This window comes from Magallana gigas, chromosome 5 (assembly GCF_963853765.1).
Source record: "Magallana gigas chromosome 5, xbMagGiga1.1, whole genome shotgun sequence".
Taxonomy (NCBI): domain Eukaryota; kingdom Metazoa; phylum Mollusca; class Bivalvia; order Ostreida; family Ostreidae; genus Magallana; species Magallana gigas.
Window position 1 is genome coordinate 17,440,440 of NC_088857.1, and position 27,236 is coordinate 17,467,675.

Here is a 27,236-nt window from a genome sequence, read left to right on the forward strand (position 1 = left end):
GACTCATTTCATGTGTTCTACGCGTGCCATCCGGTTTGAGACTTCGGCTGACAGTAAACCAATAGACGTGACGTGACCCCGTCTAAAAATGACAATATTTTCATTGGTTTGCAAATTTGCGGGAATTGGGTCATTTATGTGACGTCATAGATAAACAGCGAATGAGCAATGGTGACTAAACTCAAGATTAAAATTGGGGGCAGATATTTGACCAAACCGAATATAGTCCTTTGTCACCTCACACAAAAATTGTGCATGACCTTAGGGTTTAAAACATAAGTTCAGGTCACTTGAAGGAAAATTGCACAATTCTATGTATATCTGTATGTGGAAGGGGTTAATACAAACATGTCAGATCTGCTCAATTTCTGAATTCTTATGTTTAACTGGTTAAATTACAACATAAAAGGACAATATTGGTTACCTCTTGATATATTGAGATAAATTGCTAAAATATAAGTATGTTTTTGAAAATTTATTTTGCATAGATTCTGATTGACAAACAAAAAATTATCGCTTCATTTTTAAAAGAGTTTATTTATAATATATATTATATAAGCTTAGATATATTCATTTTATTCCAGTTAATTTCTCTGGATTTACTCATAATAGCCATTCATTACAGTTTCTCCTTTCTGCCATCTTGATGAAACACCGTTTATACACACATTTAAGTCCCATACGTTCCATATCGGGTACATGTACGTAACTCCCATGTATTCAAATGGACTTACCAAGATAGTTTTTACGTCAGTGTGAATATTTGAAACCTCAATATTTCATAATGCATTAGACCATCTTTGAACTATGGCATCCAGCACCAGAACCTTCGATGCACACATTATGCCATTTACTCCATCTTCCCAAGTAAGAGTATCTGATTGGCACCACTTCTCACAACCCCTTGACCGAAAAGACATCATAAGCAGGTGAAGGATAACGACATCTGGTGAGAGTACTCATTTTTGAATTTTTGTGACATTTTGCTCTCACCAATCAGAGAATGCGCTATAAACAGAAATAATTTAGCAATATGGCTGCTCCCATAACAAATTTGTAGAAAAGATGTTTTCACTCGGACTAAAAACCGATAGCAGTAAGTCAAATACTTACTAGTCCGTCTCAAATTTATTTGACAATGCTTCAACATTGATCAATGTACAATAACATTATTATTGAATCAACGTTCGTATCGGATCATGCAAACTTATATGACAAAAACCAGCGGGGTTTCAAACCCCGTCAAACTCTGACTATTCGGTCCAGGGTTTATGTATAGCGGAGCGGATCAGAAACTCTTGACTTGGGAAGATGCGTTTACTCTGGATGGTATGGAAAAGGATAAATGATATGACACCAGCATCTCGGCAAATTGGACAACAAACCGTTATATTGGTACAGCTTTCAGGTATTGTAGACAATCTATGTGTAGAGGACTTCAAAATTTCATGAAATAAACTAAATGCAATATTGCAGCCCATTTTCCTTCTTGCAAAATATGATCCCAAATCCTACCATATAGTTATTTGAAGAATTCGTTTCCTAGCTTCGTTGCAAATGAGCCTTAAAACGCATCACAAACGCACCAACAATGCCTCATAATGTAAAGGGGTGGGGATACCGTTATATGATATTTATTCATCAAACATTAACAAGAGCCAATCTATAGTTCTAACACCAATGATGGTCCGTGCAAAGTTTCTTAAAGAGGTTCGCTCCTCTGGATTTATTTTATCCAATTAACTTTATTGAATAAAATTACATTTTTACAGGGTTTAAGTAAAGGACTATATTTTGTGCGGAAGGTTTTCAAGAAGAAAATGACAATTTTCATTATTGAGTACTTTTAGAGTACTGTTGCTTAAGCTTCATTATTTTCAGCGCAGAGCAGACTTCTATATAGTTTGTTTATTACGATATATTCATGGTGGTTTAAAAACATATTTGAACAATATTTTGATTTTTCTATCGAGATAATTTGGCGTATTTAGCTTATATGTCATCGAAGTTAAGAAAAAGTTAGCCCGAATTTTCGCTTAAAATTTGCTTATTTCATGCTATATCTTAAATTTATGAGATGTGGTCCCTATTTTCTTTACTTTCACATGAGAAATTAAATGTATGCTATTTGTATGCAAAATTTTGGAAAGATAACGTTACTGATATTTTTTAATTGCGTTATAATTTGAATACTCCTTAATTTTGTAATCTTAACATCTGTTGTTGTGTTCATTGAGTACTTGCATATGAATCCACCAGTAAAGCAAGATTTTATAAACTTTGACCTAGATATTACTTTTATAGCCACTACATGTGTTCAACTTCACACTGTATCAAAATCATCATTAAATAATAGTTCAAACTATAAAAATTTGTTTGATTTCTTCAAATAATCAAATTCCAAGCCAAATTTGAGCAAAAATTTCGGGAAAATTATCATTTTTGTTATCCTTAAAACATCAATAATTATCTACATAATGTGTCTTTTCAGTCATTTTCTAATACCTCTAATGAGAAATGTACAATAACCGACGGTCAGTTATAGTAAGAAAGTTATTGGTTATTGCCTGACTTACAAACGACGCTTGACGGTTGCAGCTCGCTGCTAGAAAATCGAATGAAGATCAAATGATGCAGCAACTGGTACGATACCAACAGAAACAGGTTACATGTAATTTGACATATCCGAGTCGTCAAGTTATTTCCACCAGTCAAACTCAAAACCATTATTTTAAAACAAAAAGAGGCATGCTGGGATATTCAAACGGTAACAACATATAGCCAACTTGTACACATAACGATAACACAGTTGCAAAAATTCAAATTTGAAAAGATAGATAATTCAAATTGTTGAGTCAAACTTCAATAATAAAATACTTTATCTTGAGTAATTACGTCACCCAGAAGTAAGAGGACAAATCTTCAAATTTCAAGCATTTATTTGTTTCTTTATTCACTCTGGACCCAAAGACATACAACAATATACAATTATTTTTCTTGATATCGACAGGAATTTTACAAGAATACTGAATTCTAATCTACACTAAGGTTTTACGATCTTCCGCCTTTCCGAATATCATGGTCGATATCATTTAACCGAACGTTTTGTCGGATCATTTTCATAATTAAATTTGATTCTGCGAACTCTCTTCAGAAGGATACACCACAAAACCTATCTTAAAATCATCGACATAATTGAACTTGGTTCTTTCGTGAAAAGCAATTGACGTTTTGTTTTCTACAGTTATAGAAGAACATATATAGTTTCCTTCTTTGTGCAATTTCTCCATGAGAAGCATAGTTACAGCGCTACCCAGCTTCGCTCTCCTATATTCTGGAACAACATGTAACATTCCAATGTAACCGTAGTCTTGTTGCAACACCCAGGCTATGGGTTTCCCATGTTCGTTCTCAATACATACACTGGGGAATTGCTTCATCATATCGCAGATCCATTCCTTGCAATCGCTGAATGTTCCTGAATATGGCCATTCCTGGACGACAGTTTCCACGTGTTCCTGTTTTGGGGTCGTCACCATAAATCCCTCAGGTATAGAGCTAAAAAAAACACCCCAAAATTGTGCATTTGTGAAGTTTATCATGCAAAATTATAGTTTAATCTCATAAAAAATTATTAAGAATTCGGATATTCATTCCATTTGAGTTGGTAAAGAATTTCGAATATCAAAACTTTACTACGATTGATACAAAAGTAAAGCCCGATGGTTACGCCAAGGTCCGACGGTCTGTCTCCTACAGCCAAGTCATGCCAAAATCCGACGGTCGAACAAAGTCCGATGTTCCGCCGTTTGTTTACGCGCCACGCTACTCCGATGTTGCGCGAAAAAAAATTACGTCTATGATGTCACGTCACGAGAACGTTATTGGTAACGTCGATAATAACAATTTAAATCAAGGAATCCTAAGATGGATGCAGCAGGCCTTCGAGATGAGGGATATTATTTTGAGAAAGTGAGGAAAAAGTGAGAGACGAATGACCCCAATCCGGAGCAGTTGTGGTCCATTTTAAAGGAGGTCGAGAAAATTTGCAAGGTCAAGGCAGATCATCATTTGCATGGGGCGCTAACAGTATCAAGGATGAAATGGGACCTCAGATGGGGGGGACAACGGTCCGGAAGCATTTATCAAATTTCATACTTGACATCGATACGGGCTGCGTGTTTTTCAGGAGTTCAAAGGTTAATAAGCAACATAGGAGAGTCATGTCAAAAGAGGAGCTGGTAGCGGAAATACAGAAAAACCATGCCGTTTACGAAACGATCAGGAAGACGTATTTCCCGGTAACACGAGAGAACGTCAGGCTTCTCTTCAAACAGACAGTGAAATGTGGAAATGTATGGCCGCGGTTGACCTGCTGAAAACGAAGAGAACCAGAAGACCCATTCTTGCTTCTTATCCAAACAGTTTCGCGCCCTTTTTGTGAACCATTGGACTTTAGCGTGACACACCTTCGGACTTTGGCAAATGCCGTCAACCCTTGGACTTTCGCGTGTCACACCATCGGACTTTGGCGTGACCGTCGGACAAACATGATATTGGTGTGAAAATAGTATGCGTCACTTATCTTTTTAAACAAACAATATGCTCTTTAAAAACATCAGACTGGTGCGATAAGGAAAAAAACCCACTCAATTTGCAGCTTATACTTTTTTAATATTTTCCAGTTGTACCCCCTTTTTTTTTTTTTTTATAAAACCCCAAGTTATTTGAAAAGAGGGTTTAGGTTGAAACACTTACGGACTAGACAACATTGAGATGATTCTGCTACGACCTTCACTTTTGACCTTAAAAATTCAAGGTCACTACAGACCCGTTATTCATAAGCTCAAATTATTTAAAGTGTGAGCCATAAAGGGCTAAGTGGAAAGTCCGATATGACTTTGACCTTCAAACTTTATTCAAGGTTACTGCACGTCCTATGACCATAGACACTATGCAAGTGAAGTACGAGTTAGATTAGACCAAAGGGAGATACGATATGCTCCGGACAAGCCATCTTGGCCACTATAGGGCATCCACAGAGAGGGTCCTAATTATTTAACATTCAATTTGAGAATTTATTGTTTGGCCAGCTCCTTCTTTCAACATCAATGTACTTAATCAAGAAAGCACATTTCATTTCCGGGTGGGGGCCTTCTTCTTGTAATTAAATGATTTACGGATAATTGAGCTGTACATGTATCAGTGGTTAAGTCGAGATTACCCCCCTCTACGGTTCTCAAAGATATCCGAGTCACTCAGGTGACATATTGCAATTGATATATATCTGTTGCCGTAGGTTAACTTTTTTTTTTTTTTTTTTACATTTTTAACTTTTTGAAAACATTTTTGAAACATCATTACGAGAAGAGGAGTATAAATTGTGAAACTGATGACAAACCACCCCTTGGGTTTCATGGGAGGATCTCTAGAATAAAAAAAATATAATTTTTTTTGCCATACTATCCCTAAGGCTTTACGGGTGGGGCTAAATAAACAACAGTCAAAACGCATGATGGTAAAAAAAAAACCACCGAAAAAACCGACAGCCCTGACCTACATCAAAAGTCCAAAATTGTAAAATTCATGGCCCCTGGGTAAGGGGTTCAGACCCTAAGGCGGGGTCAAATAAGCCATTCAATGAAAATGTATTTTACTCTAAAAAAATCTTCTTATTTGCATCGATCCACAGCTGGGGAAGGGACAAACTAAACACATGTTGATGATGGTAATAAAGCCCTTTACCAGAGTATTGGCAGAGTTGTAAATTGTATGACTCCAGTGTCAGGGGGGACCCATGAAGTTAAAGGGTCATGGTCACGATTTTGGTCAAAAATTATTTTTTCGATTTTAGTGTTTACAATGCTTTAGTAAGGCATATTTAATACGCAACCAAAATTTGATTGTCATTCGCTGAGTTAAAAGCGAGTTACAGAGCTCACAATTCTTTACTATGTAAACAAAGCTTTTGTTTACATTTTGAGTGTTGATGTGAAAATTCTAGATTTAGGCTTAAAGGGGAATGGTCACGATTTTGGTCAAAAATCATTTTTCCGGTTTTCATTTTTACAATGCTTTCGAAAGGCATTTTTAATAGGAAACCAAAATTTTAGTGTCATTTGTTGTGTTATAAGCGAGTTACAGAGCTTGAAATTCTTCGCTATGTAAATAAAGCGTTTGTTTACATTTTGAACGTTGAAGTAAAAATTCCAGTTTTAAACCTAAAACGAATGTGGTAAACTTTAGGAACTGCTTATCTATGCTTAAAATAAATAAAAAAATTACACAAATAAGCTGGGAAAAGGTTTTTAATTGGTATATTGAACCTATGTAAACAAAAACAGGGCACGAGCCTTGTTTACATGACAGAGAATTGTGTTGCTAGTAACTCTACGAATGACTATCAAATTTTATTTAATCATTAGAAATGCATTTCTAAAACATTGTAAATAATTAAAACATAAAAATAGAATTTGACCAAAATCGTGACCATGCCCCTTTAAAATGAATGTGATAAATGTTAGGAACTGTTTATTTATATGCTTAGAATGAATAAGAAAATAGACAAGTCAGCTTGAAACAGATTGTTCACGAGTAAATTGAACCATGAAAACAACAAGTGAAAAGCTGTCAATGTGACAGCAAACCGGGTTTTCTTTTATGTAAACTGTATCCATAATCCATGTCAACCCTTATCCAGTGAAATGGAGTACCCTACATGTATATGCAACATTTTGCCAAAAATGACTAAGTTCAAAAGCTAGTATTTTTTTCATAAATTATTGGAAATCAAAATCCTAGCAATATGCACACCTCTGATATATGTACAATTGCTCTGCAAAAGAACAACTTCCTATCTTGAGAACTGTAGGAGAAGTTATCCGTACAATGAGGGTACCCTATATGCAATATTTTGCCAAAAAATGACTAAGTTCAAATGCTAGTATTTTTTTCATAAATTATCGGAAATCAAAATCCTAGCAATATGCACACCTCTAATATATGTACAATTGATCTGCAAAAGAACAACTTCCTATCTTGAGAACTGTAGGAGGAGTTATCCGTACAATGAGGGTACCCTATACGCAATATTTTGCCAAAAAATGACTAAGTTCAAAAGCTGGTATTTATTCGATAAATTATCAGAAATCAAAATCCTAGCAATATGCTCACCTCTGATATATGTACAATTGATCTCCAAAAGAACAATTTCCTATCTTGAGAACTGTAGGAGGAGTTATCCGTACAATGAGGGTACCCTATATGCAACATTTTGCCAAAAAATGACTAAGTTCAAAAGCTGGTATTTTTTCGATAAATTATCGGAAATCAAAATCCTACCAATATGCACACCTCTGATATATATACAATTGCTCAGCAAAAGAACAACTTCCTATCTTGAGAACTGTAGGAGGAGTTATCCGTACAATGAGGGTACCCTATATGCAATATTTTGCCAAAAAATGACTAAGTTCAAAAGCTGGTATTTTTTCGATAAATTATTGGAAATCAAAATCCTAGCAATATGCACACCTCTGATATATGTACAATTGATCTGCAAAAGAATAACTTCCTATCTTGAGAACTGTAGGAGGAGTTATCCGTACAATGAGGGTACCCTATATGCAACATTTTGCCAAAAAATGACTAAGTTCAAAAGCTGGTATTTTTTCGATAAATTATCGGAAATCAAAATCCTAGCAATATGCACACCTCTGATATATGTACAATTGATCTGCAAAAGAACAACTTTCTATCTTGAAAACTGTAGGAGGAGTCACCCGTACAATGAGGGTACTCTTTTGGCAGCCGCCCGCCCGCCATTTTCACCATTTTAATAACCGGATTTTTCCGTTGGAAAACCCGGTTAAAAACAGGACACGAGCCTTGTTTACATTACGAAGAATTGTGAGCGCTGTATCTTGCTTATAACTCCACAACTGACTCTCAAATTTATTTGATCATTTGAAATGCATTCCCTAAGCATTGTAAATTATTGCGTGGACCCTGAGGTCCACGCAGAATATATATAAGCGAGGTTAAACCGGATGCTATGGGGAAAATTCAGCCTGCGCATGAGCTAGCCTGGTTCCTGTGCGTAATGGGTAGCTCAGGGAACCAGGCTGGCACACGTTTATCTGAATCGGGATCGGGATTCCGTGCCATATGCACACATAAGTTCAAAAGCGCTGTAATTGTAAAGTTGTCGGTAAACAGCAAAGAAACAAAGTATTTCTTTTAAAGAAATGATTGGCATGTGATATGAACTATCAGTATTATGAAAAGTAAATGCTATGCCGAAACTACAACATGAATCAAATAGCATAATTTGCAATGTTTTGTTGTTTTCCGAATACACATGTAACTTAACTTTACTTTTATAGTAGGCGAGGCGAGAGAACTTCCCGCTTAAATTTTATTTAAGCATTTAAGTATGTTTGAATAATTATGTCACTGTATAAAAGTTTAAATCTCAAGAAAAATGCATCAAATATGAAATTTTTAATTTACACAAAGCTGTCACTGCATAGTTAACAAAGTAGAGCGAATCGTAATGTGTGCGCAAATAGTAGAATTCACCAAATGCCTGATACAATACATGCAAACTTCATTCATAGATAGATCATAATTATTTTAGAAGTATAAATCCTTTAAATTCTGAGATAAAAAGTCAGGGCTATACATACATGTATACGTAATACAACGTACAAATTTAGTGGTTAAAAGCAGAGGGCTAGAGTCGGTGGAATCTCTGATATTCTTAAGGCTTTCACGTTTTCGTTGGAAACACATGCAAATGGTCCACGTATTGTAGTCCTTTTTTAAAGCACAGCAACTTGTTAAAACACAAAATGAAATTTGACCAGAATCGTGACCATGCCCCTTTAAGACTTTTTTTTCCCACTCAAATAAATGTTTGAGGTGAAATTCTTACTCCCTGCCTGAGACAAAGGTTTTGGCCTTAAGGCGGGGCCAATGTGCCGACAGCGGAAATGTATTAAATTCTTACAAAATCTTCTTCACTCACATAAATAATTCGAGAAAACCCTAAATGCATGGCTATGATGTATTTGAACCCCTCTACTTAAAGTGTGAAATTGATTATTCTGATCAGGGGTTTTGGCTCAAGGGTGGAGCATGAAATATATTAGATTATAGAAATTCTTCCTTACTTTCATAGAAGTAAGCGATCAAGTGAATGCCTAAATCTGATGTTCATAAACCCCTCTTTTCAAATGACAAATTCATGGTCCCTGATTTAGTGGTTAAGGCCCAAAGGCGGGGCCAATATGGCCATTCCGTAAAAATAAATTTTTATTCTAGAGGTCTGTCCCCAATTATTTTTGTCGCACGTTTCCCTATATAAATCGATGTTTATGAATAAACCAGGATTAAAACCATATTTTTTTTTCACCAGAAGGAAAAAATCCCACGACAGCTGCCATAAAACGGTTTTTCAAAGTCAAACGGATTAACAATACGATACAAAAATAAAACCTTACGGGGGAATTAACATTAGAGAAAATGGCTGCCATTTCGGCCGGGGCCAGTAACACTGTGCCGGATAATTATGCCAGTGCCAAGGTGGCATTTTTGCACCCGCTTAAGCTGCATATATCGAAAAATTCAAATATGTCATATGATAGACCATTGCTTAAAGAGTTAACAACCACCTTTGTTATCAGTGTATCTCACCTGTCAGGTAAGATATTTACCTTTCAAAAATAAATTCCTATAGGAAAATAATTTTCCCCATAGGAAAATCAATATTCCTACAGGTAGTTTGAAATTTCCTATCGGATTACAAGAACTTCCTATAGGAATTTCAATTCCGATAGGATTTGATAAAATCCGATAGGAAAACTTAATATCCTCTAGGAAAACTACATGTCTGAACCAAATTCCTACAGGAATTACCATTCTCCTATAGGAAATATAATTCCTACAGGACTTTTAAAAAATCCTATAGGATTGTCAATATTTCCTGTAGGAGAGTCAATTCTCCTACGGGAATTATCATTTTCCGATGGGATATTAATTTTTAAAGGTAAATATATCACCTGTCAGGTGAAAAACACTAAAAACAAAAGTGGTTATATACTCTCTAGACAATGGTCTATCATTTGGTAAACATGGATTTTTCCGAAACTGCATCTTAAGCGGGTGCAAAAATGCCACCTTGGCACTGGCATAATTATCCGGCACAGTGTTCAGTTATTATTTAGATATGTTCGTGGCTTAACGTATTGTTACGTTGATGACGTATATATAAGTCGCGCACGTTGCCGTTGTAACGCTCTCTTTCGGAATATCTCTGTAAAAGTCGTAATTTTACACGATCCTTACCGAAGATAACTTAAAGAAGACAAGATGCCCAACTTAAAGGTGCAAAGGCTGTGAAGTCCAGATATTATTTCTTATAAATTATATAGCGTTGATTATAATTATACATTACAGCAGTAGTTTGCAATGACTTCATTGTTTCTATATAGGGCATTCCTGTTATATTATTTTTTTAAAATTTATATACTATAGGCCTGGCAAGAATTATACTATTTATCCTAAATAAATGTATCTCTGAACTTACCTTTTGAATGCATCTTTGACACTAAAATTCCTAACATCCCAGGAAACACAGTTCTATCAAAGCAGACGAAATTGACTTGAAGATATTTCAGAAAACAACATATATAATCACTATTTTATGGATCTCATACACCTCGAAAGCGCATAGTTCTCTATGCTGTCTGCTTAAACTGATGTGATGTCACAAGAAATGGTCATGACCTTTCCAATTATAAACAAGCATTCTGAGAGTATTGCATATGCAACACACGTCCCCTACCGGTTTGTAGAAGTTTGTGAAACAATGCACTGTTATGCTGAATATCATTTCTTACCGTCTTTTGAACCTCGAATCATTTAATATTTATTCATTTGATGAGATATCGGCGCTTCTGATTGGTCGAAAAATTTCTTTGATACCTGCATCAATAAAATTTTTGCCGGATCTACTTTTCTCAACTGTTCTGATCTAACACTATTTATAGAACGGGAATTTTCAAGATAAACACTGTCAAGAAAATGTAAAGTTGTGTCTGTTTTATTGTCAGCAAACAAAATGCAACCTTGTGAATATAAAAAATTGAAAGTTTAACCTTCAAAAATAAACAAAACACATTATTTGATTCACGAAATAGAAAATTAAGCGTCTTCTCACGATTTCGTCTGCTTGAGATCAATCAACATTTACAGCGAGACTGGCTATTCCTTTTCCAAGAATATTATAACGAACATATAGGCCTATAAACTTTCACGGTAACACTGCTGTTCAAAGAAAGTGAGCGCACAAGATTGTAAGTTTGCAGGAATCCTGGACACGAATCAATTGGGATTTAAATGTCTATAACCTCGAAAGGCTATGTACAGGTTTCAACAAAAATATATCATATGGAGAAATAAGTCCGATTTTTTCTCATTAATATTCATTAACCACACTACGTAAATCCTGACGTCACAATGCATATAGTTCAAAGGGCGCCAAAATGCAAACGCGAGGACGTAATATTGACTTTAAAAAGTTGTCGGAGGGTCAAACAGAAGAGGAGAATAAAAGGAAACTTAGGAAAGCATCCAAGTGTTATGTGTATGAAAACAAATTTAATGTAGAGAGGCTCATATGTAAACGAAAAGATGGATTGGTAAGTAAGAATTTATTATCATATTTATTGAATTCAATATGGGGAATATGTTTAAGCACCAATGGGTACAGTAATGGCGACGTGCTGCAGTTCGCTCAAATATTATGATATATTGGTGTGATGTAACAGAATAACTAATTTTTAGTATAATTTATTTAAGATTAGCAACATTTTTTGTGAAATGACTTAATAGAAAGTCAGAGCAGTGATTATTACGTTGTGTTTATCTTGTATACAAATATGAGAGGCCCACGACAGGGTGCTCAATTAATAGTGTTATTATTGGAATGAAAAAAATATCATAAAACAAAATTTTGTTTAGTGTCAAAGTAAAAGTATCCAAATTATTTATTTTTTTATTTATTTATTTATCTATTTGTTTATCTATTAATCATGAATATAAATTCATTTTTCCATATTTTTTCTAGATTCAGAAATACCTAGTAAAGTGGGAGTCGTATTCGGAGTACGAATGTACCTGGGAGCCTTGGTTCCATTTGCCCAAAATAATTTTAGACGATTTCAGTACGCCAAAAATTGAGGTAAGCATATAACTATCGAGCCATTTACTGATCAGTTAGAATGATATTTTTAAAATCAAAAGAAAAGTAAAAATGAACCGGTATGTACCAGATGTTTTGGCAAAATTTAATCGAGATCCGCATTTACAAACTTGAGTTAAATACAGATGTAATTTCAAAACCGTATTAATAAAATATTTTTAATGTAATGTTTTTTGGCAGATAGATCCAGACACTTTGCAGGAAATATCCGACGAGTTCCGCACCGCAGTGCAGGCCAGACTTTCACAAAGGGTTGGGTCCCACTTCTACATTTCCTCAACGTTTGATTCCTTCCGCCGTTTGTTCCATAACAGAGGAACGGAGGTCCAAAAGGGGAGAAAACTTCTACAGAGAGACGATTTTAGTGGATTATTGCTTCCAGAGGACTGGGACATTTTTGTATACACGAAACTGGGAGAGGGACGAGCTGTTTCGTTTCCAATCAAAGTAACGCCGACTCTAAGGTGGAGTAAAAAATGCTATAGAGTAGTGTCTGGGTCCTTGGTTGAAGCCCCACGAAGGCCACTGGAGTCATGGAAAGTTGAAATTAGTACTGCCAGATACCATGTTTAATAATGACGTTTTCTTGGCAATATTGAATTAGGCCTATTGTTCTTGCACGCATGTATGATTGTGTTCATATCATATTAGAATTTTAAATGTTGTACCACCATTAGTGTACATTTTCTTTTTACTTTTTACGTTGTTAGCTTAAGTCATTCAAATCATTAATTTTAGAAATGGAAAACCTCAAGTATGGGACTACCATTGCTACTTCGTCAGTCTGTTCTGATAAGTCGCGATGTTCAAACAATCTTAAATTGGACAAGAATCGATATTGTTACTCACTCGACCTAACCCGCAAATTTCTTCTTTTCATGAACGATACAGTTGAAAAAATCAAAAGTGTCGAGCACATTGAAATAGTCAATGCAAACTTACCAAGAGGCATTTTGCCTATTAAAGAGAATGCAAACCGCGTGTCGGACAGACTAAGAAAGCATGTTTCAGACACATTTACTCAATTTAAAAGAACACGGTCAGGTACAAAACGCAAACTATTTTTTGAAAAAACGGTACACATGCACCTCTATGAAAGCGAAGTGTACACTGGTGAAGAATTAAATGAAAGGGAAAATGAAATTTACCACAGAACAATTGCATCCCTTTATAATGAATTGAAAACAGTTCAGGAAAGATTAAACAAGCAGGTTCTAACAGAAGTGCAATTGAATGATGATCTTCAATATTTTAAAGAAACAAATGCAAAACTCAACGCGTATATCAAAGAACATATTCTACCTTTTGTAAATAAAGGGAAACCACTCGATCAGTGTAAACGGTCACAAAAGATGAATAAGGTCTCAATTCTTAAATCAAGAGTCGAAAAAGCACTTTGGTTTGCCAAATCTTTTGGTGTTAAAATAGAATCTGTAAGGTTTAGTGACATGGCCGGTAAATCCTACGAATTAGGAAAGGGGCTTAACAAGCCTGTTCATTATGAAGATATGGAAGAGTCTGATAAGGATAAAATAAAATCCATCCTTTACATTTTAGATTCTTTTGGCATCTCTGATGATGCTTACCATGAGTTATCAGTTGCAAACGATTCCATGGTTAGATCGTATCTAATAAAAGAATGCAGGGACAGTTTAAATGAAATGTGTACAATTTCTCAGACTCCAGGTGACTCTCCTGGAGCACAGGTTTGTCTCAAAGAAAGCCTAGATAAATTGTTATGCGAAACTATCCCAGTTTCTGAATCGGATGAATCAAATCCTCCGAAAGCCCAAGTAAAATTTGCTGCGGATGGGGCAAAAGTATCACGGTTATCAACATTTTTAGTCTTATCCGTTGCGGTTTTGAACGCCGGTGAAGAGGTCATGTCTGCTAGTGGACAACACACTCTCGCTATTGTAAGCGCTGACGAGTCTTACATTTCAATCAAAGACTCTTTCAACAACATATTTGATGATATAAACGATATCATTAAAACAAAACGGAATGACAAAATAATTTACACAACAAGTAGTGGTAGACAATTTGACTTGGAACTGTTTTTAGGGGGTGATATGAAATTTTTGTTGTTGGCTCTCGGCTTAAATGCTGCTAATTCCAAATATGCGTGTCTCTATTGCAAAATTGCAAAAGAGGATCGTTATGATATGACGAAAGATGAGATGTATTATTGGGGACAATCGATGGTTAGAAGTATCGTTGACATGAAAAAACTGTCCACTAGAAAGTTTAACTATGGCTGTGTTAGACTCCCTCTTCTTGATATACCAATAGACCATGTCATAGTAGACGAGTTACATCTTTTGATGCGCATCGGCGATGTTCTCATAAGAAATTTGATTGAAAATTCGGTGAATCAAGATCAAAAAAGCAGTATTTCGACAAAGTCAAAGGCAAGTTTAAAACGAACGGAGTTAGTAAACTGTATACAAAATTGTGGCGTTAATTTTTGTATATGGGAAACAAAGGTTAAGGATGGGAGGGGAGACTTCTTGAAAAATTTAGAATGGACAAGTTTAACAGGTTCAGACTTCAAAAAATTGTTGAAGTTTCTCCCAGAACAGCTGGCAAACAGTACAATTTTAGACACTAGCAACAAGACCAAAGTTATTGAGTTATGGGTAGCTTTCGGCAAATTGTACTCAACTCTAAGTGAGTGGAACCCTCCTCTAGACAAAATCGATTTTTTTTTCGAGGAAAGTAAGAAATGGATAAACGAATTTTTGGACCTTGGTCGAAGTTTAGAAGGGTACGACTCAAAATGCATAACTCCTTACATGCATATACTAGTGTATCATGTCCCACAATTAATGAAAATGTATGGTGGGATAAAACAATTCACAGGACAAGGTGTCGAAAAAACCAATGATGATATTAAGCTGATTTATCATCGAAAAACAAATAAACATGCGGCTACATCCGAGGCTCTGCGTGTAAGGTATCGAAAATACTTAAATCGAAAATGTTCTCGTATAAAGCGGAAATACAACAAAAAAAATCAAGTGTATTGGGTTGGAGGAGGAAAACGACACGTTTTTCTGAGATATAAAGCAAAATTAAAACATTAAACGTTTAAAAATTTAACCGGCCTCGTCTGTTGCGACTGAAGTGTATGCATTGTATACTATACTAGTATACATGGTGTCTCTACGTAAAGGTACATACATGTATATATGTACAGTACGTGTACATACGAACATGTACATATTGATGCAGTTTATATAAATATTGACAATTATACTGAATTGCACAGTTCTGACTTTGACTTTGGATTGAAATAGAACAACATGACATCATTGACATGATGAGTTCATTTTATCATTTATTTATTCTTAAATTAATATAAATTTATAATATGTATTATTTATAGTTTTTAAATTGTTATCGTAAAACGCATATATATTATATGAATCAAGTTACAAGATAATAATGACTTTTATGTTCATATGTTTATATTTGTTAAGAACTGAAATAAAAAGAATTGTAAACCTGAAAAAAATCTATTTGTTGTCTGATAATTTACTAGCACGACAAAAAGCAACATACTTATCATGGAATGTGCGTTACGGGCGGTTGGGGTACGAAGTATATTTATATATAACTGAATATATCCAAGTTGACATCCCGTGGTTTGGAACAGATCATTTTAAAACTGAGGCTGATTCACTTAAATAACGTAAGAATAATCTTTTTTTTTTTTTTTTTTTTTTTTTATTAAATTTTTATTGTCATTTTCATAATTATTACAAGGAATTCAAAAAGACAAAGCAAATATTTATTGGCACTCACACACCCTTTCATACACTTGCACACATAAATATCAGAAACACATTCTAATTGTTTACAGGAGAATTAAATTTCAAAAATATTTTTCCAGTTTGACCATTGTTTGTCAAATTTTAACATTTCACATGATTTAATTGATATGTATCTTTCAACCTTATATTTGAAATAGATATGTTGTAATAGTCCCTTTAAGTGAGGGATCTTTTTTTGTTTCAAACAGTTAAAAATATACTGTTTGGTATACAAAATTATAAAGTTTACAACTTTGTTACCCTGATTTAGAGGTATTTCACCAAATATTACATTATTAACATTAAATCCAATTCTATTTGTAGTTTTACAATAGATATGCATGCTGAGTTTATTCCATAATGGCAGTATTTCTAAACATTTAATAAATACATGTTGAATTGTTTCTACATCTTCTTTGCAAAAAGAACAACAATCATCAGTGCTTACATTGATTTTTTTAAGATAGTATTTTGTAGGCAACATTCTGAAAAGAATTCTGTACTGAAGCCATTGTACTGAGGTATCAGCACTTGTTTTAAAACATACTTTAAAGAACTCTTTAACAGAAACATTAATTTCTAGTTGCATGGATAGTTCAGTGTTCCATTTCTGAATGGAACTTGGTATAATATCTTTACTATTAATAAGATTGTACAAGTTTTTCGAACATTTTTCAAACAGTAATACATACTCAAAGTAAAATGGAATGTATGGATAGTAATATTTTCTAACATCAGATCTTTTTATAGACTGAGATCTAAGGAAACTAGATATTGCATTAATAACACTGTTGTATAGCATTGTACATACATTAGACAGTCTATAATTTTGTGCAAAATCATGCTGTTTCAAAAACTGACCATCTTCATTTAGAAAGTCACCTATAGTTTTAATACCATGTTCATACCAATTATAAACAATGATAGGTTTATTACCAACACATATATTTGTATTGTACCAGATTGGCATAGCACATACATTTGTTGTAGATAATGAATAGTCAATTGTTCTTAAAACTTTTAACCATGAGTGTAAAACATCTTTCCAAAAATTATTACTATGATTTATTATGTTTTGTACATATTTGTCACCAAAGTCTAACAAATGCTTTACCACTTTGTTGCCATGAATGTCTAAAAATATATCCGTCCATGGTTTGTTATCTTTTGTTAACCTCTTTATCCATGAACATTTTAATGACACTAAAAAATTGTTAATATCCAACATTTTAATACCACCCTTTAAGTAGTCTTGAGTAATGAGTTGTCTCTTGACTTTATCTATTTTTGAATTCCATATAAATTCATAAAAAAGATTGGTAAGGGAAGAAATAATTTCTTTATCTGGACTTGGTAAGGAAATAAAAAGGTGATTGAGTTTTGGAAGAAGTAATGTTTTAACTACAGTAACTCGACCAAAAGGAGTAAGAATTCTCCTTTTCCACTGTTGTATTAAAGCTTTGATTTTAGGTATTTGAACACTATAGTTTAGACTAACAATTTTTTCTAACTCAACAGAGAATTCTATTCCCAGCAGATTGAATTTTGTACAACCCCACTCCAGTTTCCATCTTGTATGATGGTATACTTGTTTAGAAAATTTTTTTGAACCTATCCACACAATTTTTGTTTTTGAACTATTTATCTGCAATCCTGAAAAAGTTGAAAAAAGATCTATGGTATCCAGAGCAGCAAAAAGGGATTCTGAAGAACCATCAAGCACCAAGGTTGTGTCGTCAGCATATTGGGATATTTTATGTTCTTTTCCATTGGCTACAATGCCTCTAATATTTACATTTTGTTTAATAAGGATAGCTAATATTTCTGCACAAAGAATAAAAAGATATGGGGCAATTGGGTCGCCTTGTCTACAACCTCTATATATAGGAAATTGTTCAGATAGCACACCACACTGTAAAACAGAAGCTGTGATCTTGGTGTTTAGGATTTTTATCCAAGTGATTATATTTTCACCGAAACCAAAATATTTTAAAACTTTGTAAATAAATTTCCAGGATATAGAATCAAAAGCTTTCTCAAAATCTATGAGCACCAGTAAACCAGGTATATTTTTAGACTCAGTGAAGGATAATAAATCATAGACAAATCTAGTATTTTCACCAATATAACGACCCTTAATGAAGCCAGATTGGGTTTCCGATATTAAAAAATCTAAGGAGGATTTAATTCTATAACTAAGGCACCCTGAAATAAGTTTATAGAAAACATTCAAAAGAGTAATTGGGCGCCAGTTTTTTAAAAATTGCCTAGGTTTGTCACCTTTTGGAAGACATGTAATGATTCCAAGTCTTTGCGATATAGGCAGCTCCCTATTAGCAAAAATATGATTAACAGCTAAAACAATATGGTCTTTGAGATCCCTCCAGAAAAACTTAAAAAATTCTACTGTAAAGCCGTCACTTCCCGGTGATTTGTTGTTTTTCATATTTTTTAAAACAGTAAGTATTTCATTCTCATATATACTACTCTCTAAAACTTTAGAGGTGTTTTTGTCCAACTTTGGAACCCCCAAATTTTGTATTAAATCCTCTAAGTTGCTATCTATGGTATCTGAATCTTTGCTAGCATAAAGGGTTTTATAAAAAGTTCTGACCTGATCTAAGATTTCAAACTGATCATAAATAGTTTTATCATGAATTTCTACTTTTTTTATAGTTTTATTCAAAAAATTCCGCGATTCTAAAGAACAAAAATATTTGCTAGGCTTTTCCCCTTCTTCAACCCATTTTGCTCGTGATCTAATGATATGACCCTGTAATTTTTCTTTCCTTAACCTTTCGAGTTTCAACTTCTTTTCCTCTAAAAGATCCAAATCTATGTTACACATTGCCTCAATAGTTTCAATTTCTTCAAGCAAGATTTTTTCAAATTTATCTCTCTCTTTTTTCTTGTATGATGAGTATGAAATAGTGATGCTCCGAATTTCCATGAGAAGAACTTCAAGAAATAAGCTATGATTTTGAAAAATATTTAGATTGTTACCTTGTAAATATAGATTCTGTACTTCAAAAATAGTTTTTTTTCACTTTTTCAACATATATTTGATCTGTTAGAAGACTGTTGTTGAACTTCCAAAGCCCTCGACCTCTTGAAAATTTATTAAATTTCAGCTCTAAAACCACAGCTGAATGATCAGATCTATACCCAGGCTTAGTAGAGAACTTTTCTACCATATTTGTTAAACTTTCTGATATTAAAATGTAGTCCAAGCGACTTTGCTTCAGAGTATTTTTTTTTCGCCATGTATAGATTCTTCTGTCAGGATGAAGAATTTTAAAGTAATCAACTAACTGAAGATCTTTCATAATATCTAATACCTTTTCTCTGGCTTTTGGGTTATTAATGTTACAATAATTGAATGTATCCACCTCTGGGTTCAAAACAAGATTAAAATCCCCACATAATATAAAATAGTCATTGTCTAAATTCAAAAAGGTATCTCTAACTTTTTCATAAAAACCCGGATTATCTGCATTTGGGCCATATATATTTATTAAAGTAACATGATTGTCTTCAATGGTAGTATCAATAGCCAATAAGTTTCCATCGTCGTCCCTCATTTCATTGTGTATTTTAAACTCAAAATTGTTATTAAAAAAAATACTGACACCCCTAGAATTTGACTTAAAAGAATTAAAGATACATTTATAACCCCACTGAGTTTCAATAAGTGGCTCAATATCACGTATAAAATGGGTGTCTTGTAAACACAAGATAGAGTAGCCTTGTTTTTTGTAATAATTAAGTACATCTTGTCTTTTTGAGCTCGTAGCTAAGCCCTGACAGTTTACAGACGCTATTCTTATGAGGTCAGCCATTTCTAACAATCACAAAACGAAAAAAAAAATAGAAAATAAATGTCATGAAAAATTGACAGACTTTATGTTGTATATATGACTCTTCGTTCACTTGAACACATTGAGACTGTAGACAAACAAGGTTGACTATGTAAGAAATTTACCTGTAGTTTAATGGTAGTGAAATAGTGAGGTAAACTGGTATTTGGTAGTAAAGACGATAAACACAACACGACATTCATACACACACACTCACACGCTAATATGCACATTTCGATCCCGATCACAAAAGGTCCAAGTTTCGTTTCCAGATCCCGATCTTAACGATTGGAAAAACTGCTCCGCTGTTCCTCATGACAATGTTTGACTTTATCTGACACCTTGTCCAAGATGTCGAATCGATGCCTCTTCCCACCGTGGTCCTCCGCGAATACTTTGCCGTTATAGTACCACGCGCCTTTGATCCGCTCGTCCAGATTTAGAGTTTTGATGAGTTGCGCGTTCATCTGAGTCAGGTGGTCGTGCATCACAAAGCGCTTCTTAATTTCATCTTTGGAACGATTTTTTATCACTTTAATTTTTGTGTCTGTGTCGCGGAACTTCGCAATGACGGGGCGCGGTCCTCCTCTGTTTCCTCCCGGTACTCTATGTATGGCTAATACGTCGGACGCGTCCAGATCTATGTTGACCGTCTCCTTCAGAATTCTACAGAGATCGGAACGGAGGTTCTCATGTTCGCTCTCCTGCCAATTAGTAAATTTAATATTGCTTTTCTGCGAATATTGTTGGTTGTTGTTGGCTAGGACAACTGCAGCGTCGGCTACGTGTTGACATTCCTTTAAGTTTTGTTTTAGCTCTCTGAGTTCCTTTGCCTGTGTAGAAAATTTTTCTCTGTTTTTAGGGGGTGATATGAAATTTTTGTTGTTGGCTCTCGGCTTAAATGCTGCTAATTCCAAATATGCGTGTCTCTATTGCAAAATTGCAAAAGAGGATCGTTATGATATGACGAAAGATGAGATGTATTATTGGGGACAATCGATGGTTAGAAGTATCGTTGACATGAAAAAACTGTCCACTAGAAAGTTTAACTATGGCTGTGTTAGACTCCCTCTTCTTGATATACCAATAGACCATGTCATAGTAGACGAGTTACATCTTTTGATGCGCATCGGCGATGTTCTCATAAGAAATTTGATTGAAAATTCGGTGAATCAAGATCAAAAAAGCAGTATTTCGACAAAGTCAAAGGCAAGTTTAAAACGAACGGAGTTAGTAAACTGTATACAAAATTGTGGCGTTAATTTTTGTATATGGGAAACAAAGGTTAAGGATGGGAGGGGAGACTTCTTGAAAAATTTAGAATGGACAAGTTTAACAGGTTCAGACTTCAAAAAATTGTTGAAGTTTCTCCCAGAACAGCTGGCAAACAGTACAATTTTAGACACTAGCAACAAGACCAAAGTTATTGAGTTATGGGTAGCTTTCGGCAAATTGTACTCAACTCTAAGTGAGTGGAACCCTCCTCTAGACAAAATCGATTTTTTTTTCGAGGAAAGTAAGAAATGGATAAACGAATTTTTGGACCTTGGTCGAAGTTTAGAAGGGTACGACTCAAAATGCATAACTCCTTACATGCATATACTAGTGTATCATGTCCCACAATTAATGAAAATGTATGGTGGGATAAAACAATTCACAGGACAAGGTGTCGAAAAAACCAATGATGATATTAAGCTGATTTATCATCGAAAAACAAATAAACATGCGGCTACATCCGAGGCTCTGCGTGTAAGGTATCGAAAATACTTAAATCGAAAATGTTCTCGTATAAAGCGGAAATACAACAAAAAAAATCAAGTGTATTGGGTTGGAGGAGGAAAACGACACGTTTTTCTGAGATATAAAGCAAAATTAAAACATTAAACGTTTAAAAATTTAACCGGCCTCGTCTGTTGCGACTGAAGTGTATGCATTGTATACTATACTAGTATACATGGTGTCTCTACGTAAAGGTACATACATGTATATATGTACAGTACGTGTACATACGAACATGTACATATTGATGCAGTTTATATAAATATTGACAATTATACTGAATTGCACAGTTCTGACTTTGACTTTGGATTGAAATAGAACAACATGACATCATTGACATGATGAGTTCATTTTATCATTTATTTATTCTTAAATTAATATAAATTTATAATATGTATTATTTATAGTTTTTAAATTGTTATCGTAAAACGCATATATATTATATGAATCAAGTTACAAGATAATAATGACTTTTATGTTCATATGTTTATATTTGTTAAGAACTGAAATAAAAAGAATTGTAAACCTGAAAAAAATCTATTTGTTGTCTGATAATTTACTAGCACGACAAAAAGCAACATACTTATCATGGAATGTGCGTTACGGGCGGTTGGGGTACGAAGTATATTTATATATAACTGAATATATCCAAGTTGACATCCCGTGGTTTGGAACAGATCATTTTAAAACTGAGGCTGATTCACTTAAATAACGTAAGAATAATCTTAATACCTCTCTCTCTCTCTCTCTCTCTCTCTCCATAGGCTAGTTAAAACACCCTTTGTGTGCCCCTGAAATGTCGCTTAAATCAAATATACATTAAAAGAGGTTTTCTGGTTTGTGCCCCTTTGGCGCCCCTTTTCCTACAAGCAGCACCCCCAAAAAAGACAATTTTTAAAACTAATTGGCACATTCATTTTAGTTAGAAAGAAATTAAAACGTACATTTATTTAAAGAATGGAATATCAAATACTAGAGAGCACCATGGCAACTCGTTTATATCAATTAAAAAAATCGAAATTCTGTGTCAAAATTGGCAATAATCGACTTAATTCACTATTTTACTATGAAAATGGTTCATTTCTCGCTTCAAATTTTCATATTCAAACGGCACAATAAAAAATAAACCAATTTTTAATCGAATAGCGTCATTTTTTTTCTACCGGTGTGTAGGTGAAATTCATACCATGGCAAAATGTTCCGGCGTAAGCGTTTCCGAGTTATTTGAGAAATTTTAAATGTTCATTATACATTACTTTGAAATAGTTACAACCTCAATTTCAAGATGGCGGCCGTATGCAAATTAGACAAATCGGACTTATTTCTCCATATGTTATGTTGAGAGTCGAAGTACATGGCTATTCCGGTTATTAAAAAATTCACAAGCTTTCAAAAAATGGCAATGAGAGGTAAACCGATAACTAGTTGAAAATGTTAATGCAAACATATTTTAATGAAGTTATATTGTGTATATCCTAAAAAAGCTAGTAATAAGAAAAGAAAATAGTGTTCATTCAGCAGATCTAGAAATCAATAACAACAAACTAAAATATACCGGCATATTATAATTCAACATCATGTTATAATGACAAACATTTCAAACAAAAAAGTTTAAATTTGTTTAAAAAGACCACCAGTTGGATTTGAACCCAAAACACTGAATGTTTGTATTCACTAATCCAGAACGAAACCACTGAGCCATGAGAGACTTGTCAATATGCTCTATAAAGTACTGTTTGAAACAACATTGTTATATCAATGGACTTTGTTTTTTATCCTTCAAAAAATAATTTGAAAAAGTACATAATTAGTCATCTCTGGGTCATCCCTCCACCTTTTTCTAAAAAGCGACATTTTTAATGTTGAAATATGTTATCTTTACACGTTTCAAATATGTGGAGAGAAGACCCAGAGACAACAAAATCATTTAAAAAACAGTTGTAAGTAAGTAGGATTTTGAACGAATTGCATCGTGTTACTATATTTAGACCCATATTATGATAAAAACCTTTAGCATTTCTAATATTTTTCCACTTATTCCACATCCAACAGAAACCTAATAACGGTTATAATTCGAAAAATATTCAAAATTAATTGATGAAATTTTCACTCTCCTTGTGTGCCCAGATTCCTGCCGAATGTACATCTTAAGCGCCCACTTTCTTTGGTAACGATAATTTTTAAATTTACACACGTACATGATCGGTCATCAGAATAAGCGTCGTAAAGAAAAGCTATGAGTGATGCATCAACTCCTTTTGCGCATTCCAAGCGGCTGATATACCATTTAAGTACATAACTGGCTATCTAGTTACCACAACGTTTACAAAAGTCGCTTATACATACTATTCTCTGTCGACATATCAGCTATTTTCATCCACGATCGCCTTTCCTTGGATGGTTATGTCCAGTTGCATATTCCAGCGACCTCACATGAAAACTAGTTTTATTACGAGTTTTTCTGCACAGTGAATAATATCACAAGCTATCGCATGTATTTTCCTTTCGTTTTCAATTCAGCCGGTTCAGATTTTAACTCACTATTTGTGTTTAATTTAATTCAGCTCAATAGCTCTGCATCAGCTGAGGCGCATCCATTTTGAATATTGTTGCTGTTGTTGTTTTGTATTCATACGCGCCGCTTCATTTACATTATTTACATTTTTGATCAATGACACATCACATTTTTTTTATTTGAAAATGTTTTATTAAATGATAAGAAATGAAGATAATTTTTCTATTGATCGACGTATCAAAGAAAAAATTGACCGGAAAACTTTTTCATCAATGCGCGTAGCCCGTTTTCCGGTCAATTTTTTCTTTGATACGTCGATCAATAGAAAAATTATTATCTTCATTTCTTAATAACTTTTTTTCAAATAAAAAATTTCTTAAATCAACAGACCAACCCGATAACGAACCCGATTGTAATAATACAAAAAACCCAAGTCGATTAAATTTAGAACACAATGCTTGACACTATTTTAAAGAACTTATTTGTTTGTTAGAAACAATAAAAGGAATAGTACAAGTAATGCACGATATTATTACTGACTACATGTACATACTTTCCTCGTTTATTCAATACACACCGAACCCGATAACGAACCCAAACATTAAACAAATGGTATATAAAAAATTAATTTTCTCGAAAATATGTCAACCAAAAGTGTAAACTTGATCTGTAGTTTGACATTTTAAAGCTGTTCAGCAAATTTCATATTATTCCTCAAACGCATAAAGAAAAAAAGTGTGGAAAACTGAAGTGGGACAGACAGACGGACGCAGAAAAAAGCTAAAGTCCCCTCCGGTGAAAACCGGTAGGGGACTAATAAACAGTTCCAATGTCATTTTAGACCTAGGTTAATTGTATCTGTTAAAAATACTGAATACAATGAAGTCACAAATTGGAAATTTTATATAAAGCTGGTAATATCACGAGCCATTCACAACTTGCAGTAATTTATACTCAATTCATATATAATGAAAAGATGTCTTTTCTTTTGTTGTTTTCATTTTGATTTTTATATTTTTTTTTGGGGGGGGGGATACTGTAAGTTGTGAATGGACATATGTTATTATTAAACATGTACTTAGATGTCTGATGATAAACCAAATCGGCTCGAACATAATTGGAAAAAATATGCGACAAGTTTACTGTTAGTTTGCTTGGGAATTTTTCATGCCACAAAAATTATTCATTTTACTAAAAAATTCTCTAATATTATTTGATAATTGTCAATATATCTCGGAATAAAAAACCTGGGACAGACTATATGATAACCTTTATTTCTCTATCTCGATCCACAGTAGGGTGAAATAAACTAAATACATGTTTACGATAGTCATGAAGCCCTCAACCTAAGTTGTAAAATTTATGACTTGGTATTTTCGGTACTATTATATTCGTGGAAGATTAACTAAATGCATTGTTTTTATGTATAAACTGTCCTGATCTTAATAAAGGCCAACTTGTTTTCATTGCGCAGTCTATTAAAATTTGGCGTATGGAGAAATGGTGTACATTTTACTAATTTGCATAGCGGCCATATTGTTATCACAATGGCGATTTTTAATACAATAGAATATATAGAAAGGAATGAGAAAAATCACAAAATTTAAAAGATAAGTATTTCGGAAATATTTTCTCCTCATTTGGTTCTCTCATTTACTACATCCGGGATCGGAATGTGCTTGTTTTGTTTACATTAGATATTGAGATGGCGGTTCCTTTTGAATCTGAAAAATCGAAGCGGGGCGTTGTAGGAATAAAGTGTGTTTTAGTGATGAAAGGCGTCATGAAGGGATTTTGGAATTATTTTTAAAATACTTGCCATACATAGGTAAAGTAGTTTCTCATATATTTACAAAGTTTGCATTGCAAACTAGTTGTGTCAGAAATCTTGACTCAAATTTTAACAGTCTTGTCGGTTCCTTTTTACTTTCAATTTAGCATTTTTCAAGACTTTCTCAGTACGCTGTCGGACTTGACTATAGGCATTTAGGCTTTATATTGAATCATTAGGCATATTGCATATTTCTATTTAAGAATTTTCGTTATAAATTGAATGAGATTTTTCAGGTTATAATTCTATTCTGTTTCAAGCTGATATTTTTAGCTGTTTATTTATTTATTTACTCATTTTATCCAGTATAGTCCTATTTATAGATTATCTATAATGTTTGGATAGAGAGGCATTCAAAGTGAATTTGAAGCGTGAATCACTGATTGTGGTGACAAAAACATACACAGTTAATTCATGCATTGCCCCAACACATGTTCTCATTCTAAAAAATTAAAGTTTTGACGTAATCACACAAATTTCATACATAAAAGGTATGTAATTTTCATTCCTAGGGGAGACAATTTGAAGACATGAATATTAATGAGAACAGTGTCACGTGGCATTTAGCTCATGAATAAAGTGTACCTGATTTCTCCATATGGTGTATTTATACTTTTAATAAAGTCTTTTCGTTACCTTTTATTACAGTAAACAAGATATAGTATTAATTGTTCTGCATTTAAATTTGCAGATCAGAACCAGTAGACATTTCTAAAACGAATTTTACTCAAGATTTTCATGATTTTTTCGCATCTTTGACATTACTTTTGTATTAACCTTCGAACCATCAAGTCAACGAACTTTAATTTAAGCTCAATATCTGAATATAAATGTAAACATCACAAAGTATTAAGCACACTTAATTAAATTCAAAGCAATACAAACATTTGTCTGATATTTTCCTTAGGCATGTGCATTACAACTGCATCATGACTAACACGATAGGCGGCACTGCGGTAGCTCAGCAGCTGATCAAGAACCCCGGAGCGTAAACCTGCACACAGAAACAAAAAAGTGTCTAAGCATCAATTCAAATCGTTATAAAATGCACGATTTTGAGATGTGAAATAATGCTTATTTTACTTCATCTGTGTCATCATCTTTGGGATGATACGGACGCTGTAGTGCTAATACCGATATCCTTTTTTAAAATATCTAAACCACATGTACACTT

At 33.9% G+C, this 27,236-nt stretch overlaps 2 protein-coding genes across 4 annotated transcripts in view; one reads left to right on the plus strand and one right to left on the minus strand.

Moving 5' to 3' along the window:
• Positions 1-2,942: 2,942 nt before the first annotated feature.
• Positions 2,943-27,236, minus strand: part of LOC105336270 (glycine N-acyltransferase-like protein 3) — a 31,711-nt gene continuing 7,417 nt past the window's right edge. For all 3 annotated transcript variants that reach the window (XM_011440522.4, XM_066084111.1, XM_034474401.2), the window contains exons 5-6: positions 26,948-27,056; positions 2,943-3,558 (exon numbers count right to left, since the gene is read on the minus strand). In XM_011440522.4, the coding sequence (XP_011438824.3) occupies positions 3,126-3,558; positions 26,948-27,056 (542 nt within the window). In that variant the 3' untranslated portion in view covers positions 2,943-3,125. The remainder of the gene's footprint in view (positions 3,559-26,947; positions 27,057-27,236) is intronic.
• Positions 11,447-15,697, plus strand: LOC117682201 (uncharacterized). The gene is made up of 3 exons (XM_034449317.2): positions 11,447-11,702; positions 12,131-12,244; positions 12,446-15,697. The coding sequence occupies exons 1-3, from the start codon at positions 11,547-11,549 to the stop codon at positions 12,836-12,838; spliced, it is 663 nt and encodes a 220-aa protein (XP_034305208.2). The 5' UTR covers positions 11,447-11,546; the 3' UTR covers positions 12,839-15,697.

Coding starts and splice junctions, on each gene's coding strand:
- LOC117682201 (XM_034449317.2), top strand. CDS start 11,547: ATGCAAACGCGAGGACGTAATATTGACTTTAAAAAGTTGTCGGAGGGT. Junction 11,703..12,130: donor GTAAACGAAAAGATGGATTG/GTAAGTAAGAAT, acceptor TATTTTTTCTAG/ATTCAGAAATACCTAGTAAA. Junction 12,245..12,445: donor TCAGTACGCCAAAAATTGAG/GTAAGCATATAA, acceptor GTTTTTTGGCAG/ATAGATCCAGACACTTTGCA.